Source organism: Zonotrichia leucophrys, chromosome 7, assembly GCF_028769735.1.
Source record: "Zonotrichia leucophrys gambelii isolate GWCS_2022_RI chromosome 7, RI_Zleu_2.0, whole genome shotgun sequence".
Lineage (NCBI taxonomy): Eukaryota > Metazoa > Chordata > Aves > Passeriformes > Passerellidae > Zonotrichia > Zonotrichia leucophrys.
In genome coordinates, this window is record NC_088177.1 from 35,975,767 (window position 1) to 35,993,051 (window position 17,285).

Consider the following 17,285-nt stretch of genomic DNA (forward strand, 5'->3'; position numbering starts at 1 on the left):
CATTGGAAGTTTCAGGTACACCTTTGTTTCTGAGTTGTCCATCCTCTCTTCCTTCTGCACCCATCCCCTCCTGCATGTTTCACTCAGCAAAAGCCATGTCACACCAATTAAATCACACACCAGCCAAACAAAGTTTCCAAGATTTCTCCAGCTGGAGCCTGAGGGCAGGTGGCAGAGACTGAGAGGACAGAGATGACAGAGGATCCCTCGGAGGCTATGCCAAATTTCTCGGAGAAGCACTATGAAGAGTGTGGTGTGCAATGCCATCGTGGCAGAGACACCTTCCTGGCTCAGTGTGGCCATTTTTGCCTCAGGATTAAAGCAAGAGTTTTCAGTGTTAAAATCCATTTGAGTTTCCACTTTGGACAGAACTGGTGAAAAGTGAATACAGACAATTTTTGTCTGGTCAACAAGCAATGTGCAGTGAGCTGCCAATGCTTAGTCAGAGCCAAAAGCTGGCCTAGAAACTCAGAGCTGATGCAAGCTGTCTTTATCTGCCTCTCAGAGCATGCACAGAGCTTGGCATCCATGCATGAGGTGATCTTACAATGTAAGTATCCACAAATGGCTCAAATGAAAGGGTTCTCCTCGCTGCCCTTACATGACTAGGAAGCACTCACTGATGGATGAGGTGAAGATGGGGAATACAAAGGTGTCAGTGGTGACACTCTCCCAGGAGGGCACTTGCTGCTGTATCCATCCTTCAGTGCCAACACCCAAACCCATCTGAGCCTGGACACCCTTCCCTACACCCAATTTCACTCCGGCATAATCCTCAATTCAATGGACTTGATCCCAGCTCTGGTGGTTAAAAGGCAAACAAAAAGACACTTGCAAAGACACAAGCAAAAAAAAAAAAGGAAATAAAGGGATGAAGGCTCTGATATCACCACAAAGTAAACCACATCATTTGTGTCTTTTGTAACTACCAGTTTGCTTTCCTTCCACAGCAATAAAGATGAAAAAACCCTCCTGCAGCCGTAAAAACACTCTACAAAAACTCATTAATCAGCACTATAGGCCATAGCAAATCTCAGTTCCTCCAAACACTTTTGTTGAGAAGAAGTTACATTGCCTTGGTCTCCTTATCTGTAAAATGCAGACAAAAAGCTTAATTGATTTACTCAACGCCAAACTATGACTCAGAGGTAGGATCAGAAATCAGGAATTTCTGGCTCTGGCTCCTTTTCCTTAAAGGCTTTAAAAAAGCCTGCTATGTCTGCATCCTTTTCAGGTACTTAAAAACAGCTTTAGGCTCCCTGGTACAACAGTTTCCCATGTCTAGATGCAGAGATCCCCCCACAGCCACAGCAAAATTAGAAGCTGTCCTATCTTGAATTGCTCAAGCATCACAGTGACAGTCAGGCTCATCATCATGATTCCCAAAAGCCAGGGCTGAAGTGTGCTTCATTATTTACAGCAAAAAGGCACATGAAGAGTGCAAGCACAGACCCTGCCCCTCCAGGTGTAGCTAGCACTCACCCAATGCAGGGATTGTTTTGGTATCTTGGTGCCGTGTAGGAGAAAGGAGAAATGTTTTTGTCCACGAAGGAGCCAAAGCCCAGACGGAAGTTGCTGGTGAGCTTCCTCATCTCCTCAGCCAGCTTGGTGCCCAGGTTGCGGATGTTGTCCAGGTCGTCGTTCATGGACAGGGACAGGTCCATCAGGTAGTAGAGGTCCACGGGGTAATCCTCCACCTGCCTCACCTGCACTCGGAACGAGGTCCGGTCACCTGCACACACACAAACGGCGGGCACGGTGAGCAGCAAACTCCCAGCACACACAAAAATCCAGATCAACACTTTTATTTCTCCCTCTGCAGAGCAGAGAGATCACTTTTCAAAAGAAGAGGGTGAAGGCAATAAGCTTTTCCAAATACATCCCTCAGGAGACTAACAGGAAAACAGGTATTGACTTTGGGTCCTCTTAAGCTATGTAGGATATTGGCTGGCAAGAAAAAGACATGGAGTGCATGTCTCTATTTTAGCTCTTTGGAGGTATCAGAGAGGGTCTTTCCATCTCATCTGAGAAAACATCTAAGGGAGGGACACATGAAAAACACTTTTGCCCTGTGTGCAGTCCAGGGATGTTTCCTTAGAAAACAGGAAAGAAAAGCAGAGTGAACCTTAAATGGATGTTTCATGGACTACTGCAACAGGAACCCTGCCCACACTTACTTGAGTACATTCTCAAAGAAAACCAGGAGCAGTCCAAGAAGTCCTGCAAAAGAGAGGAGGAGGCAGAGCAGGGAAAGGAAGAGGATCAGAAAAAAATAGCCAGCATGAAGTGAATGCAAGATGTACTCTGAGCTGTGCAGGGAAGTCAAGGTGAAGCAGAAACAGAAGAAACACCTTTGAAAAGGAGCTCCCCCCAGAAATGGAGCTGGAGAAATCAGAGCAAAAGGGAAGTGGAAAAGAAAATTGTTAGGGTCACCCAGGGAAGTGCTGAGGCAGAGGTGAAACCTCCTGAAGTGATGAGCACAAGGAGAGGAGCTGACAGGGCTGAGTCACAGGGTGTGCAGATGTGAAGAGAAGCAGAGGAAAGCCTGCCCCTGACCTTCTCCTTTACCACTGGTTTTCAGAGATACCCTCTGGAAGGGGTGCCAGGGAAGGCCACCACAGGCAACACCTACTCCTCAGAAAAGCTGAGGTGGCTCCAAAGTGAACTCAGCTTCACACAGATGGACCTTGGTGGAGGCAGACAGAAGGTGGCAAAAGCTTGCCTTTCACTTTGCTAAGGGAGGGGTCTAAAAAAATCCACAAACCCCAACCTCACAAGCCAGGCTTTGGAGATCCCATGCTCCCAGCTTCCAAATTCGCCCCTTTTCCAGTTCACTGGGGTCTCAGCCCCAGGGAATTGGATCATTTCGAAACCAAGCTCCCAGTTCTGCCCTCTCCCAGCCCTTCAAGGGCAAGGCTGAACTTGGGGCAGTGGCAGGTTCTGCAAAACACTTGTGGCTTCCCCTCTTCTTCCCCAGAAATGGAACTCACATTTTTTAGTATTGTGAAAACATTTCCCTAACTGCTTTATTGTTCTCCTCCTTGTGCACAGCAGCACAGCTGCTCCCACTTACTTCCAGCCCAACAGCAGCAACAGCATCCCAAAATTGCCATGCTGGCAATGCACAGCACAAGGGGCTCTGGGGTCAGGCTGCACCAAGCCAAATCTCCTCAAACAACACCTTCCTTCTCCTTCAGCATTTCCCTGCCATCTGCTGCAGCCCCACCTGGGAAAGGCAGGGCTGCAGGAGGCACCATGTGCAAACACCACATGTAGATAGTGCCCAGCTGTACAAAGCAAGAAACTCATGCCTTAAACATTCCTCCTTCCTCCTTACTTCCCAATCTTTCTTGTCCAGCAGGAGCAGGACAGGGCACAGGGCAGGGATGTGGAGTGCAGCAGGTGCTCCAGGTGGGCCTCACATTATACCTGGCATGCATTTTGTGGGGGAACAAAGAACAACACAATTCACGTCGCACAAAAACTGTTAGCACTGATTGCAGGGTAAAACACTGTGATTGCAAGCTTGACTTTAATTCACTGCTGCAAAAATGTGTTTATATCTGGGAAAATTCCTTCCCATGCCCATATTTTTAATTCCTACATATTCTTCCCACTCAAAAAGGGGATGTGTCCTCTGTATTTTGCAATGTTTTCATTTCCAAAGTACTGCTCTTCCTGCCAGAAAGGGTATTTGGGATGCTGTGATCAAACGTGCTTCTCTTAATAGTTACGAATTTATTAGTCCCTGAGAAGCACCAAAACCAACAGGATCCTGTGGCTGGTTCTTCTTTCATTCCTAACTGCACAAACCAATTATGTCAGAGAAAATATTGCTAATGTATGTAAGTGCAAAAGAATTTACTATTCTCTATGGACAGTATTACTTCTAGGGATAATCCAGCCCCCTCCTTCCTCACATACTGTTGCCACCATCCTCTCCTTAGGGCTTTTACTGAAAAGTTGTAAACCCAGAGCTTAATTCTGAAATTTTTCTTGGATACCATCATGCAGAAGCAGCACAAAAATTGGAAAAATTGATTTTGGTCAATTTAAGAACATAAACTCAACAATCATGCTTATCCAGCTTATTCCTGCTTGGTGAGGCTTATGGCTTGATGAGCAACACAGCTGCATCTATTCATTTTTAAGTCTGTTTACACTATTACTATTTCTTTTAACTAGGACACGCTGCTTTATAGCTGGGCTCCAGATTAAAATGCAATATTATAAAAACTAAATGCTCAATCCAAAAGCTGCTCTGTAAGAACATCAATTTAAGGCCTTTGGAGTTTAGCTGAGGACACAGATTTGGGGATGTGACTTCTGCCACAGGATGATGAGATCAAACTGCCTGGGTGGGAACAGCAAACAATTGACAATCCACTCCCTTCTGCTTCTGCTTAGTGGTCTAAGAATAAAGGATCACCATTGCCACAGACTGCCACCACGTAAATTCGTCTCTGAAGCAGGACACCCTCATGCCCAAAATTAAATCAACGTTGTCTCCTTTTTGTCTTGGGCTCACAGGGTGAAACCTGTTCTCCCAAACTCAAGGATTAATGGATAATTTAAACTGGCCCTGCTAATGCAAGGGTTTAGGAAGTCATCAGCTTGAAGGTGAAGTGTTGCCCAACATCAAAAGGAGAAGAAGAATGGGAGATACTATCACAAACATCGAGGTTTGTCCCTCCTCCTGCAATGACCTTGATGCTCAGCAAGAGTAGCACAGGGAGAGGAGTCCACTGGCTCAGAGTGGGAATTGCTGTGGGGATCCTCAGGGTGGTTCCTGCAGCTCAGCCCAGACCTGGAGGGCTTCTCACCGCAGAGAACTGAGCATGGCCGTGAGTGGGGTCCCCACAAGGGTGGGCAGAAGCAGCACACCAGCCCTGTGCAGCCCAAGGCTTCCAAAAGCCAGACCCCAGGAGATGGATCCCCACACCCTGGCACTGACTGGGGCAGTGGACACTGGATGGGCAAAAGTGCTGGGGACTGGCAAAGCAGAATTTGCTGAGCACCGGGCACTGCATGGGGAGGATGCACAGGAGATGAGACGCATTAGCTGAAGCAGCCCTTTCTTCAGGAATTGCCTCAAGAAACAGCAGTAATAACAATTCCCTTTTGCTCCCTTTTTTAACACAACATTCAGTGGCAGAAGCCATGCATCCATATGTATGAACAGCAGTGACTGCTCTCAGGGATCTGATTTTAAGGCTTTGAAGCAATTTTTTTTAGATTTGAGGGTCTGACAATGACAGCTGAGGAAGTTAATTGAAAAACATGACAATTTCTAACTTACACAGCTAAAACAAAAACTCCTGTAACAGCTGGTAGGCTCTGGGAGAGCACTAATAGCATAAGCACCAGCTCAAACCCCTGTTTTTCTTTAGTAAAACATCAATATTTCTCTTTTCTGTATGCTCATGAGAGCTGTCACAAAACTGTAAGCCTAAGAAACCCACACCAATAGCTTATAATGAATCAAGCTTTTATATTTGCTTCTTATCTTTGCAATAAAGAGCTTTTTTCCCTCTTTAGAAATGTCAGCTGCCAAATTTTTTCAAGAATTCTAAACCCACATTAAAGCCTCCCCCCACCATGCAAAAACTTTTGATAACAAGCATGCTTGCATAGCTCAGATGAGCTGTTCCCTTCTAATTTTTAATTAAAAGGAAGAGATTGAAGAAAAGTGATGGCTCAGGAGAATGAAAGAGGGACCTGGCTGCAGTCCAAGGCCTGAGTCACAAGTTCAAATCTCCATCTTCTGCCTTGATCCCATAGCTCTTTTGCATACTGACAGAAAACAGATATGTGGGTTTGTTTCCAATTTATAGAAGGATCTGTCTCAGTTTAGAGTCATGCCCTGTCAGCTTAGCGGAGGAACCAAAGTTATTTTAACTCCTTCCACACTGTGATTCCATTTTGAAGTGGAGCAGGTTCCTCCTAAACACATGCAGGTGTTAAAGCCATTTCTGGTAGCAGTTGTGGGTGGGCTTTGACTGACTTTGCCCAACAGCAGTGTCCTCTCATGGAGGGAACGTGCCCCAGCCCCAAACCTGTTTGTGACTCACCAGCAAAGCTCAAAGGTATGGAAGGGGCCAGCAGGCACCTGCTTTAGTGGGCTACAAGGCCACAAGCTACAACGTGCTCTTGGCACATCCTGGCCATTCTTCCTGTCACAGACATCTTTTATGAAAAATCCTTTCCTTAGGATTTTTCCCCCTGAGAAGCTGAAAGGCCTCAGGAACAAAATGTAAACAATGATTATCTGCTGCTGTGGAATGCAACAGGTGGATCTGTGATTGGCCCATGTTGGTTGTTTCTAATTAATGCCCAATTAGAAAGAGACAGAGAGTCCGAGCCACAAGCCTTTGTTATCATTCCTTCTTATTCTATTCTTAGCTAGCCTTCTGATGAAATCCTTTCTTCTATTCTTTTAGTATAGTTTTAATGTAATATATATCATAAAATAATAAATAAAGCCTTCTGAAACATGGAGTCAGATCCTCATCTCTTCCATCATCCAAAAACCCCTGTGAACACCATCACACCCTCTCTCCCTCCCCTCACACCCCATGGAGCTGCTGGGGACTCACCAGGGCGAAGACTCAAGGCCACCTTCTGAGGAGTGATCTGTGTGACGTCCAGGTGGCTCTGGCCAGAGCCCTTGCTGCTCAGGGGCACGTTCCTCAGCACGCTGATGCTGCTGCTGGGGCTCTCGATGGCTCCGGCGCAGCCGTTCGCAAGCAGGTTCTGCAGGAAGTCACACCGGGACGTGATGGACTTCGTGCTGCTGAAATCCTGGGGGGAGAAGAGGGACAAAAAGGAACTGGAGGGGAATGCATCAATCCCACAGCAGGGGCTTTGTTTTGACATGCTGGTATCTAACAACCAGGTGATGACAAGGAGAAGCTGATGTCCTTTGTGGTGACTGTTCTTGGAAGGAGCCCACACTGAGCCTTGAGCCTTTCAAAAGGATCAACCAAAAAAGGAAGTTCTGTGAGGATTTGAACACTGAGTTTGCTCACAGAGCTCTGAAACAGAAACCTAAGCTTGTGGTGTCAGTCCTGGCCACAGCAGCAGCACCTGTTCCCAGCCCTAGCCACAAGAGAGCAAGGCAAAGCACTTGGTTTGCTGCAGGGACAGCCCATGGCCATCCCTATTGTTTTATGCACATGCACCGTCTCAAAGGAGCTTTGCAAAAGACAGAAGAAAGGACAAGGAGGTGGCACTGAGGGAAGCAGGACCAACCCACCAACCCAGAGAGGGCCAAGTAAAGATGTGAAGCTGAAGACAGGCTGGGTGGCTCTCTCTTCCCTGGGGGAGACACATCCTTACACAAGCACTGTATGGGGAATAAGGGAGGTGGGAGAAACTTCCCAGGAGCTGGTGAAAATGCAGACTGTGCCCACCACAGACAGTCAGGCACAGGCAGCAAGGTGCAGGCAGAGGCCCCCTCCCAAAGGATGGGCAGGAGCCTCCCAACACCCATCCCAGAGCTGCAGCCCTTGCTGCGAGCCCCGTGCGTGGTGCACAAAGCAGCCTTGTGCAGGGCAGCGCTCAGGAACAGCCGGGAACACAATGCACCCATTTGCAACAGCCTGTTTGTTAGAATGCCTTTTTTTTTCTCCCTAAAAGTGCCAAAGGGAACAAGTCACATGCCCAAAACTTACTGGGTTTTCAACAGTCGATTCCTACTTACTTCTGCACTACAACAATAGAGACAACACTCTTCAGCTCCAGGGCTGAGGCACTAAAATGACATGAAATAATGCAGAGAAGATGCTTGCAGCCATGCCAGCCCCTCCTTCAGCTGCTCAGCCAAAACCAGTGTGGGGCTGAATAAACCTCACTTATTGCTGAAACTCCAGCATGGCAGAGGACTGGAGAGACATCAAGGAGGGAGAGGCTCCTGACAGATCCTTGTGGGGTGATCTCCAGGGGTCCCTCAAGGACAAGCCTGGATACAGGGCCCTGGGACACAGACAGAGGCTTCCAGCTGCATTTTTCTCACTGCAAGGTCCCAATGCTATTTGAAAAATGAGAGGTTTGCATTCCAGCATCCAGCAGCAGGCTCCAGCCAAGAAACCGACGACGGCGCATCAGATGGATGCGAACACAAATTTCTTGGAACGCGCCGTGTAAACAGATGAACTTCCAAAAAAGGAGGACTGGGACTATTTAAATCATCTCCAGCATGACAAAATAAAAATCAGAATCCCTCACGAAACTGAAAACAACGCCCAGCCTTTCAGAGCAGCACATTTCAGGCAGCCTTAGAGAAGAGTTTTGCCCAGATGTGGTTTTACCTGGAATCAGCAAGGACCTGGTGGGGTCCAGGTGCTCCCCTGGGCCTATCCACCAAGCAGCAGGGGGAGATGCTCTCCTGCTCTCCCAGTACCCAGCTCCACTCTGGAAGCACTCTGCAAGATGGATCCCCAGCCCGTCAGTCACTCTGGCTGCTCCAGCCCCCCTGGTCGGTGCTCAGAAGCTCACAAAGGGGAATGCACACAGGCAGACAGGATGAATGGAGACAACAGTGGGACAATTACATGCTCATCAGTTTGACAGTTTTAAGACAAATTGCTCTGTTCATGCTATAAAAATGGAGAATAGCACTCACTGTATCTAATACCTAATTCCTGACTAAGCATGTCCCTATAATTCAGCCCATCCTGTTCTTTTTGATGAAGATCTCAATCATTTTTTACTTTAATCAATCCAGTTCTGCATTAATTCCATCTGAAACATGCCTGCTTTCTCCATTAAACAAAAAAACAAAACAAACAAAAACCTGACATGCTCCCTTTAGGAACATCCTTGATTTTCTTTCCTCATTCTCTAGGCATACATTTCTGAGATGGAAGAGGATGGGGTAAAAGCACCAGAGGGTGCCACTGGGGAAATTTCAGTTCACTTACTCAAAAAGGATATTTCAGTTTAATTAATGTGCATCTCTGGTTTCCAGGTACACACATAAATGCTCCACACAGGTAATGGACAGATGAACACAGCTCATCCACCTTGTCTAACAAACAAGGGGAGCCTCTGCACACTGGCACATTGCTCTCAAAAGCAGCAAAAAAGAAAATGTAATGGTGACATTTCCCCCACCCATACTAGTACTCCCAAATGCTTTTTTTTTTTTTTTTTTTGCAGCCCCCTGCAATAAAACAGGTTTATCACAGGAAGGTTTATCACAATTAAAACCTCCACCTTTCTATCACACCTGCCCTGGCAGCTCAGAGGACAGCACTGAAGCCACTTCCTGAGCTCCCTGTTCTCCCCAGCAAACCCAGAAAATCCTGCTCAGCCTGGGGAACCAGGTGTCACTGCAAAAATTTCCACAAGCATCCTCTGGAAACCAGGCTGCCACAGAGATACAGCAACCCCACAGGCCAGCGTGCAGCTTCCAGTCAGAATATTTCACCAGCACCACGTCAGCAATTTCTCATCATTTCCAGCCTCTCCTAGACCCTGCAATTCCTCATTTCCAGCGTGGATGGACAGGCTGCAGCAGCCTCCATACACCAGGAGTCATCCTCCCTCAGAGAGCCCTGCTTCAAGGCATGCTCAGGTGATGCTTAGGGCCACATATTCACATCTCCTCTTCTAAGTGCCACTGAAATCACCACCCTTGAGGCCTGCCTTCCAAGGTATTCTTCCACAAGCCAGCAGAATCGATGTCTGCTCCCAAATTTCCAAGAGCCCAGAGACATGTGGTTAGCTCAGCAGTCCCTGGAGGATCTAGGGCTGCTGCACAGCAGAAGCTGCTGTCCTCAGCTCATCCATCATCACCCCTTTGGATGGGAACAGGGATGCTGAGCACAAGCAGGAGTGGAAAGAAGTCCAACCAAGGCAGGGGATGAGATGCACCCTGTACCAACAGGTTAGGAGCTGGCAGTCATAAAGTGAGAGCACCTTGCCTGCTCTGCTGTAAGATGTACACTGTCCTCACAATTCAGGGCAATGTAAATTCAGGAAACCTTATTCCTCCTGAGAAACTACTGGGATAGAGCTCCCAAAGAATCTGGTATGATGGTACCACCAAGTGATATTCCCCAAATATTTCCCCAAAGGAAATACAAGAAGGTGTACATATACAGGAAGATCAACTTACATATAACTATACAATGCAGTAATAAATATAGCTATAAATATAAATAAATATATTATACACAATGTATATTATATATATTTATATATATTATATATATTATATATATTATTTATATATTATATATAATTTATATATATATATATAAATTGTATTACAGACATCTCTAAACATACTGTATACATTATATATAGAATTATACATGTACTGATTGACTTCTACTATCTATATTTCCTGACAAAATTATTAATTGTTGCTTGCAAAGGCGATAAAAGCTGGCCCAATTTGCTCACAAACCAGTAAAGCAAATGCAAAGGAAGCACCAAATACACACAAATCAGCTGACTGAGGTTCTAGCACAGCACAGCTGCAATCTGTGGAACACACTCCAATATCTTACCCCTGATATTTAAAGAGCAGCAGAGCTATAAAATTTGACTGGCATATATGCATCCAGGAAACACAGATAGCAAATTGCAGCCAATGGAAAGAGCTAAGGAAAACACATTAAGAGTTATCTAATAAATTTAATAAACCTGACTAGGCTGCAGCAGAGGGAAGGGGAATAAGGTGGTGAAATTACTATGAAATGAAGGCGGATATTATAGAGTTTATAATATTACTTTAAAACTTTCTGAAGTTGAAAAACTCCAGGTATCTTGGAAATCCCATTACCTCACCTGATGATCTCAGCTAAAGAGAAATAATTCGTTTCAAAGAGTACATTCTAAAAAAATATATACAAAAAAATACAAAATTAGGGTAAGAACTTGCTAAGTTTAAGCATGTAGCATGTAATGGGAACAGCAGCTTTTGAACACATAGCTCTTGGCACAAAACACCTTGAACTGTGTATTTTTAAATAGCTTCTGCAGGCTAAAGGTCAGGAAGTATTACAGGACTTCCCTGTAAACACCCATCTTCCTCCTTGGCCCCTCCATTCCAGTCAGGAATTTTCTTTTTTTATCAGTAACTATCCTGTTTGCATGATAAGAGTCAGGCTGTCAGTCCCATTAGTACAATTAGTGGTCACAGTGACCACCAGATAAACATTTCCACTAGCAGAATTCTGCAGAAAGTTGCCTTTCAATGCCAAGTACGGAAAAAAAAAAACCCAAAAAAGCACAGTTCCATTGGGTACCCATAGCTTAATAGCCAGCGTTCCTGGATCCAATCTCACCACCACAGATTAGCTGGCTGGAAGAGGAGCTCTTACAGCTGTTTACAAGATGTCTCAGAAGCAAGATCTATTGCTTTACCCTTTCCCTTCTGCACACCAATTGCCTGGCTGGAACAAACAGCCCAGGAAAGCTGTGACACTGTTTGGTGTTTGCAGCATTACAGGGCTTTCCCCGCAGAGCTGCAGCTGTGCTTGGCAGTGAAACATCCACTGAAACACACACAGTGCCTGGGGCACCCCCCGGGACCCAAACCACAGGGACTGGAAGCCACCTTCACCCACATCCACCTCCATCCCCACCCATCCTCTGCCCCGGATCTGGCAGCTGCCCCAGGCAGGGAGGGGAACAGCAGAGGGGACAGAGCCTGCATCCTCAGCTCAGCAGCACCAGGTGAGGTGAGTGCCCAGGAGGGGACAGGGATGGCCACACTAGAGGAATAAGGGCCAGCAGGGAACAGAACAGCATCACCACTGGCCATGCCCATCCAGAGGTTCAAGATCACCTACTGCCCTGGCGTTCTCCCATCCCAAAAGTGGTTCCTGACACAGCAGCTGTGCCAGCCTGTTTCTCAGATTTTTTCCATGCATCTGAAAGCATCCAAACTTCTCTCCTGAACATCCAGGACAGGCACTAAGCAGACAATGGCTTTCTATGCATCAAACATTATTAGGGCTTTCACACATCATTTTCTCTAGAAATTGTAAGTCTGCTTGATAAGACATATATTGGATTATGTATTTAGACCTAAACTCATGAGCAGCCCCTAGGGAGCAGGGGGAAGTATTTGCAATTGCTCACAAACCAGGAGGTGCAGCTGAATTATGGGTGAGCAGCTTCAGCATCAGCACAAGGATGTATTTTCCCTCTGAAGTGCTCAGTTACTCTGTGAAACTCTTGGCACCATGCCAGAAGCATGGGCCAGTCCCCAAAATGACACAATAGATTCAGAAAGGAGAATTATCTTTGTTACAGACAAAGAGCCCATGCCAGGCCACACGACAGGGGACACGTAGCAGGACACCAGCCAGGGGCTTGGGGCTTTCTGGGGAGAGAGCTTTGGAGCAAGGCTCCCTGAAACACAGAGCCCATGCAGGGACCCAGCATCCACCGGAAACAAGAAGGTAATTGAAGGGGCAGAAGGACTGAGGGAACAGTGCTGCTCTGTGAGGGTGTGTGGGGGTCAATGTGGGGTCAGAGACTTATTTCCTATGATGTCAAAGAGCTGAGGAGTCCCACACACCCGAAATACACTCGGCATGGAGCATCCTCTGCCCTCACTCAACCCTTGTGGCAAGTCAGGAATAGGCAAGGTGGGAAAAGAGCTCCCTTCCAGCACCACAAAAACCATGAAAGTCAAACAAGGTGTGCCCACCTACCTCCTTGGAGCACCAGGCACACTTGGGATGGATGAGGAGACACTCTTCACAGGACGTGGCGCTGCCACTGGTGCACAGATTGAGACCTGCAGCAAGAGAGAACATGGGCTGAATGGTTATTCCACTCCAAAACAGGGCTTGGGGGGGTTCTGAGACATTCTTAATGCTAAGCACACTGTAAATTCAAACAAGAGCAAATAATCTCCCAGGAGCCTAAAAGGCAGGAGAAGCTGTAAATCTCTCTTCACCTGTAAGGAGGTCTTATTTTCTTTTCTTTCCCTAAAGTAAATGAAAAGGACAGAAACTTCCTTTGGGGTGCTGAGAACCTCTAAAAAATCTGGTGATTTTTCTTCACTCCTTCTCCATGGTGTCTGGTTAATCAAAGAGTCCAGCTACTCATATGCCCAATCAAACACTCCCATTGCTGTGGGCAGAAAGCAATAACTGTTTGACCACTCTGAAATGTGGAGCTGGCTGTCCAAAAGCCCAAGATGCTGACTTTTAAAGACACATCTTTAGGCATATCTTCTCATTTTTTCTAGCTGGATATATGGGGAGGGCCTCTCCCCATAATTTTCATATTAAATTACTCTTGAAACATACTCATGTCCCCTTCCCACACAGGTGATTCTCACAGTGGACTCACGTTGCAGTACATTACTTTTATGTTATTACAAGAGACATTTCCACAGGATATCCAGGTTAAGCCTTGCAGTGTGTTTGCACTGGGACATGTCCAAGGCAGCAGGGGTGGAAGGGCACCGAGGGCTCTCCCTGCTGTGATCCCAGCACCAGCCAGGCTGATGCTCTTTGCTCCTGGGCTGCTGCTGTCCGGCAGCACAAAAGGGTCCCGAGCAGGTTTCACTTACAAAATCCACAGCTTGCACTTTGGGCTTTAAAAATGAAGTGGAACCACACAAGTAAAGCCAAAGTAGACATCAATGGTATGGGCTCTGAATGCAGCAGCTTGTTCAAGCATGCCTGTGGCTATGAATGTGCCCTTCCACGCCACTGATGGCCCAGCTCCCCCGGGCGCAGCTATTAACTTCCACTGTCAATAAATGATTAAAGAAATCTTCAGCCGAGGTTTCAGCACACAGGCTGCACACTCCAAATGATATGCCTCAGGCTTGAACTCCCAATCTGCTATTTTTTCCAATCCAAATGTCAATAAAAGCATTGTCAGGCCTCTATTTTCAGCCAGTTGCATCTTCAGAAACTAGTGCACCACGCTGCTGCTGCTGGGTGTAATCTGCAGATTCCACAGAGTTGCCAACAGCTGCTGAAGAGTCCCATGAAGTTTTCTCCTGACCCAAGAACTTCCTGCCACGAGAGTTTTGGAAGAAGAATTTTTGCTGCATCCCATGTGAATACTGCACCAAGTAATGGAAAGCAGTGGCTGCCTGGGTCGCTCCAGAAGGGGCTGAGCTGTGAGCACAGGAAGCAGTGAATCAAGCTGGACAGCTGGAGGAAAACCTGGCATGCTCTGGACTAAAAACAAAAAGGGGATAAGCAGGTCCTGTCAGTCCCTGCAGAGGGCTGGCCGTGCCAGAGCCCTGCACTGATGGGGCTCTGCTGCCCACAAGGTGGTTAGCTCTAACCCCAGAGAGCCAAGCCCTGCACTCCCTCTATGGCTCTCATTCAAACAGGCTCCTTGGGCTCATTCATGCCAAACAAGAGCCTTCTTAAGAGTGTGGGCTTTTTTTTCCTTCTGGCTGTTACCACATCCCCAGGCATTTCATTCCTTTTTTGCATTCAGAAGTGATATTCCAGCTCCTGGACACTACAAGAGCTCAAAACATAAATAAGTAGCATAAAGCAAAATGTAACTTGTTCAGCTGAGTTAAAATTTAGACAGCAATTAACACTTGCATTTACAAACCCTACAACATGGCCCAAAGGCTGTCCTTGAGAGCTGCTGCTGCTCTGGCAGCTGTGCACAGGGTAACCCAGCTAAAATAATGGGCTTTATACAGCAAATACTTGCATTCCTACCCTGGCTACCAGGCCTGGCTCTCCCACAGCTTCACTCGCCCATCTGCATGGAAATATTTACCTCCATTCCTGACTGCTGGGTTTTTGAGAGTTTACTTAGTCACAGTAAGAGCTGAATGAAAACCAAGTCTCCTCCTTGCAGTGCGTGCCATGACCAAAGCAGCCCACGCTCCTGTGGCCAGCCATGGGGTGACATTCCTCCTGGTGGCAGCTTTTGAAGTCTCCAAGTATGCTTTTCTTTCCACTCTGCAGCGACACTAAACCATTTCCAGCATTGTTGTGAAAACAGAGCTTTGTGAAGCCCTCCAATTTTAGACTGAAACCTGAGCTTTTTGAGTTGGAGTTAGAAACACGCAGGGTTTTCCAGATGCTGTGCTTGGTCCAGTGCAGTCATTCCCAAATCCAGCAGAGGAAGGACCTGATGATGCTCATGCCAGTCCAGACCCTTGCAGGTGCTGGGGCAGGTCACCCACTGAGGCTGGAAGGAACTCGGTCTGCTCTTTGGACTGTGGCACATTTAATGAAACCACTCCTGAAAAATCAACTGAACTTCTTATAACGGGGAAAATTCCATCCAGGGTTTAGCTGGGATTACTCTGGAGGTGAATAATCCACTCCCTGGATTGCTGAGCTGCACTGCCCACATACAGTCCTTCACACTGATGCCACTGAGTCCTAAGCCCTGCACCCTACTTATTTTGCACAGTAGTGTCCAGCAAGCACAAAGAACATCTCCAAATGACATCCTTGCCTTGGACTGAGCTGCAGGAGAGCCCAAAAAAGTAGATGACAGTGTATCCCACTAGACAGCAGAGATTTTGATACATCAAACTAGAGATGCAGAGCAAGATAGGAAACTCTGATGAAAGGTACTCATCAAATTTACTCATAAAGATGCTCCAGGCAATTACACCTCATTTTAAACCTGTTCTGCAAGAAATCCTAGTTTGGGCAGCTCCTCAAACAGAGGTGAATGTACTGGCTTGCTTAGGGAAGACAGATTATAAAAAAAAAAAAAAAAAAGTGATGCACTTTATACAGCTAAGCATTAAAAAGGAGCATTTTATCAGTGCTTGCAATAAGCATTCTAAGAGACCCAAGATGGTCTGCTACAATACTGAACCATCACTTTCATGGATCAGGCACACACAAAAAAAAATAAAATTAGGAAAACTTCTCCTGAGCTTTTGCAATTATGTGCCACAGCACTCTGCAAGATGAGCCTCTTCCTAACATTACTCATTAAAATATCAAGCACTTAGAGTAAGTACTGGAATGGTGGACTTAGGCATTTTGTGGGGTCCCTTCCTATAAAAAAGTTTCCCCAAATGCTCAGAGAGGGGGGAAACCCTATTTCCAGTACTGCTGGAGCAGAATTACAAACTGCACTGCAGTTCACGTGTGCGTGTGCAAACTGAGAGCATCCCCACGAGGGACAGGGACCTCTCTCTGGGTGCAAGTGAGGAAGGATGCAAGGTGAGAGCGAGGATCCCGGTGTCCGGCAGGGCACAGCCCGTGTGCGGCTTTCTGCTGCTGCTCCTCATCCCATCGGTTATCACACCAGGCAAACACCCCGGGAAGTGCTCACCCTGAACAGAAGTGGCTGCAGCCGCTCCCATTAGGAATACACACAGAGCGAGCGGTATAAATAGCAGTTCCGTGTATTTTAAGGCGAACACCCCGCGGATGCGGTCCGTGCCCCGCAGCGCTGCCGGAGCGCGGCTCCCGCCACCCGCAGCCGGGGCCAGGCGGGCCGGGGCCGGGGGGATGCGCGGAGAGCCCCGGCAGGGGACAGTGGGGACAGCGGGGAGCGCGTCCCGCCGGCTGCGGGCGCACGGCGGGGGAGGCAGCGGGAAGGGGGCGAGAGGAGCGCAGCGCACGGACGGTAACGGAGCGCACCGAGGCGGGTCTGGGGGCCAAGCCGCCTTCCGGAGCGGCGCTGGCGGGGCCCGGGGCGGCGGGAGCGAGCGGCCCTTACCTCTGCCGGGCTGCAGCGGGGCGGCCAGGAGGAGGAGGCGCAGGAGGAGGAGCGGGGGGGGCCGGCGGGCGGCGGCGGGGGCCGGCAGCCCCCCTCGGCGGGGCATGGTGCGGCGGCCGGGGCGGCCGGGCTGCCCTTCCCGGCCGGGCCCTCCCCGCCGCCTTTTGTGCGGCCGCGGCGGCGGCGGCGGGAGGAGGAGGCGGGGGCGGCGCCGCGGAGCTGCCCGGGGGCGGCGGCACGGCACGGCACGGCACGGGGCGGTGAGCGGTGCCGCTGTCCGTGTGTCCCTCCGTGGGTCTGTCTGTGCGTGTGTCTGTCCCGCTGGCGAGGGTGCGCTGCCGCCTCCCCGCCCCGCGCAGGGAGGCGTAGCCCCGTCCGGAGCGGGACCCGCGGGCACGGCCGGGCCCACGGACACGGGACAGGGACACTGACACGGGACACGGACACACGGACACGGACAGGCTGCCTCTGCTGATGCACATGCAGCCGCCCGGCCGGGCACGGGCAGACACACGGCGTGCGCAGACACACGGACACGGGAGCAGCAGCGCAGATGCACCCGCAGGCACACGAGGAATGCGCGCCCGCCTCTCCGCTCGCAGCAGGGCTCGCACTCATTCCCCACGGGTCACTGCCTG

At 48.5% G+C, this 17,285-nt stretch overlaps 1 protein-coding gene across 1 annotated transcript in view; it reads right to left on the reverse strand.

The window, feature by feature from the left end:
* Window positions 1–16,862, reverse strand: part of ITGB5 (integrin subunit beta 5) — a 58,006-nt gene extending 41,144 nt beyond the window's left edge. Inside the window, exons 1-4 of the mRNA XM_064718861.1 lie at window positions 16,648–16,862; window positions 12,675–12,760; window positions 6,597–6,801; window positions 1,483–1,732 (exon numbers count right to left, since the gene is read on the reverse strand). Of these exons, the coding sequence (XP_064574931.1) occupies window positions 1,483–1,732; window positions 6,597–6,801; window positions 12,675–12,760; window positions 16,648–16,753 (647 nt within the window). The 5' untranslated portion in view covers window positions 16,754–16,862. The remainder of the gene's footprint in view (window positions 1–1,482; window positions 1,733–6,596; window positions 6,802–12,674; window positions 12,761–16,647) is intronic.
* Window positions 16,863–17,285: the final 423 nt, after the last annotated feature.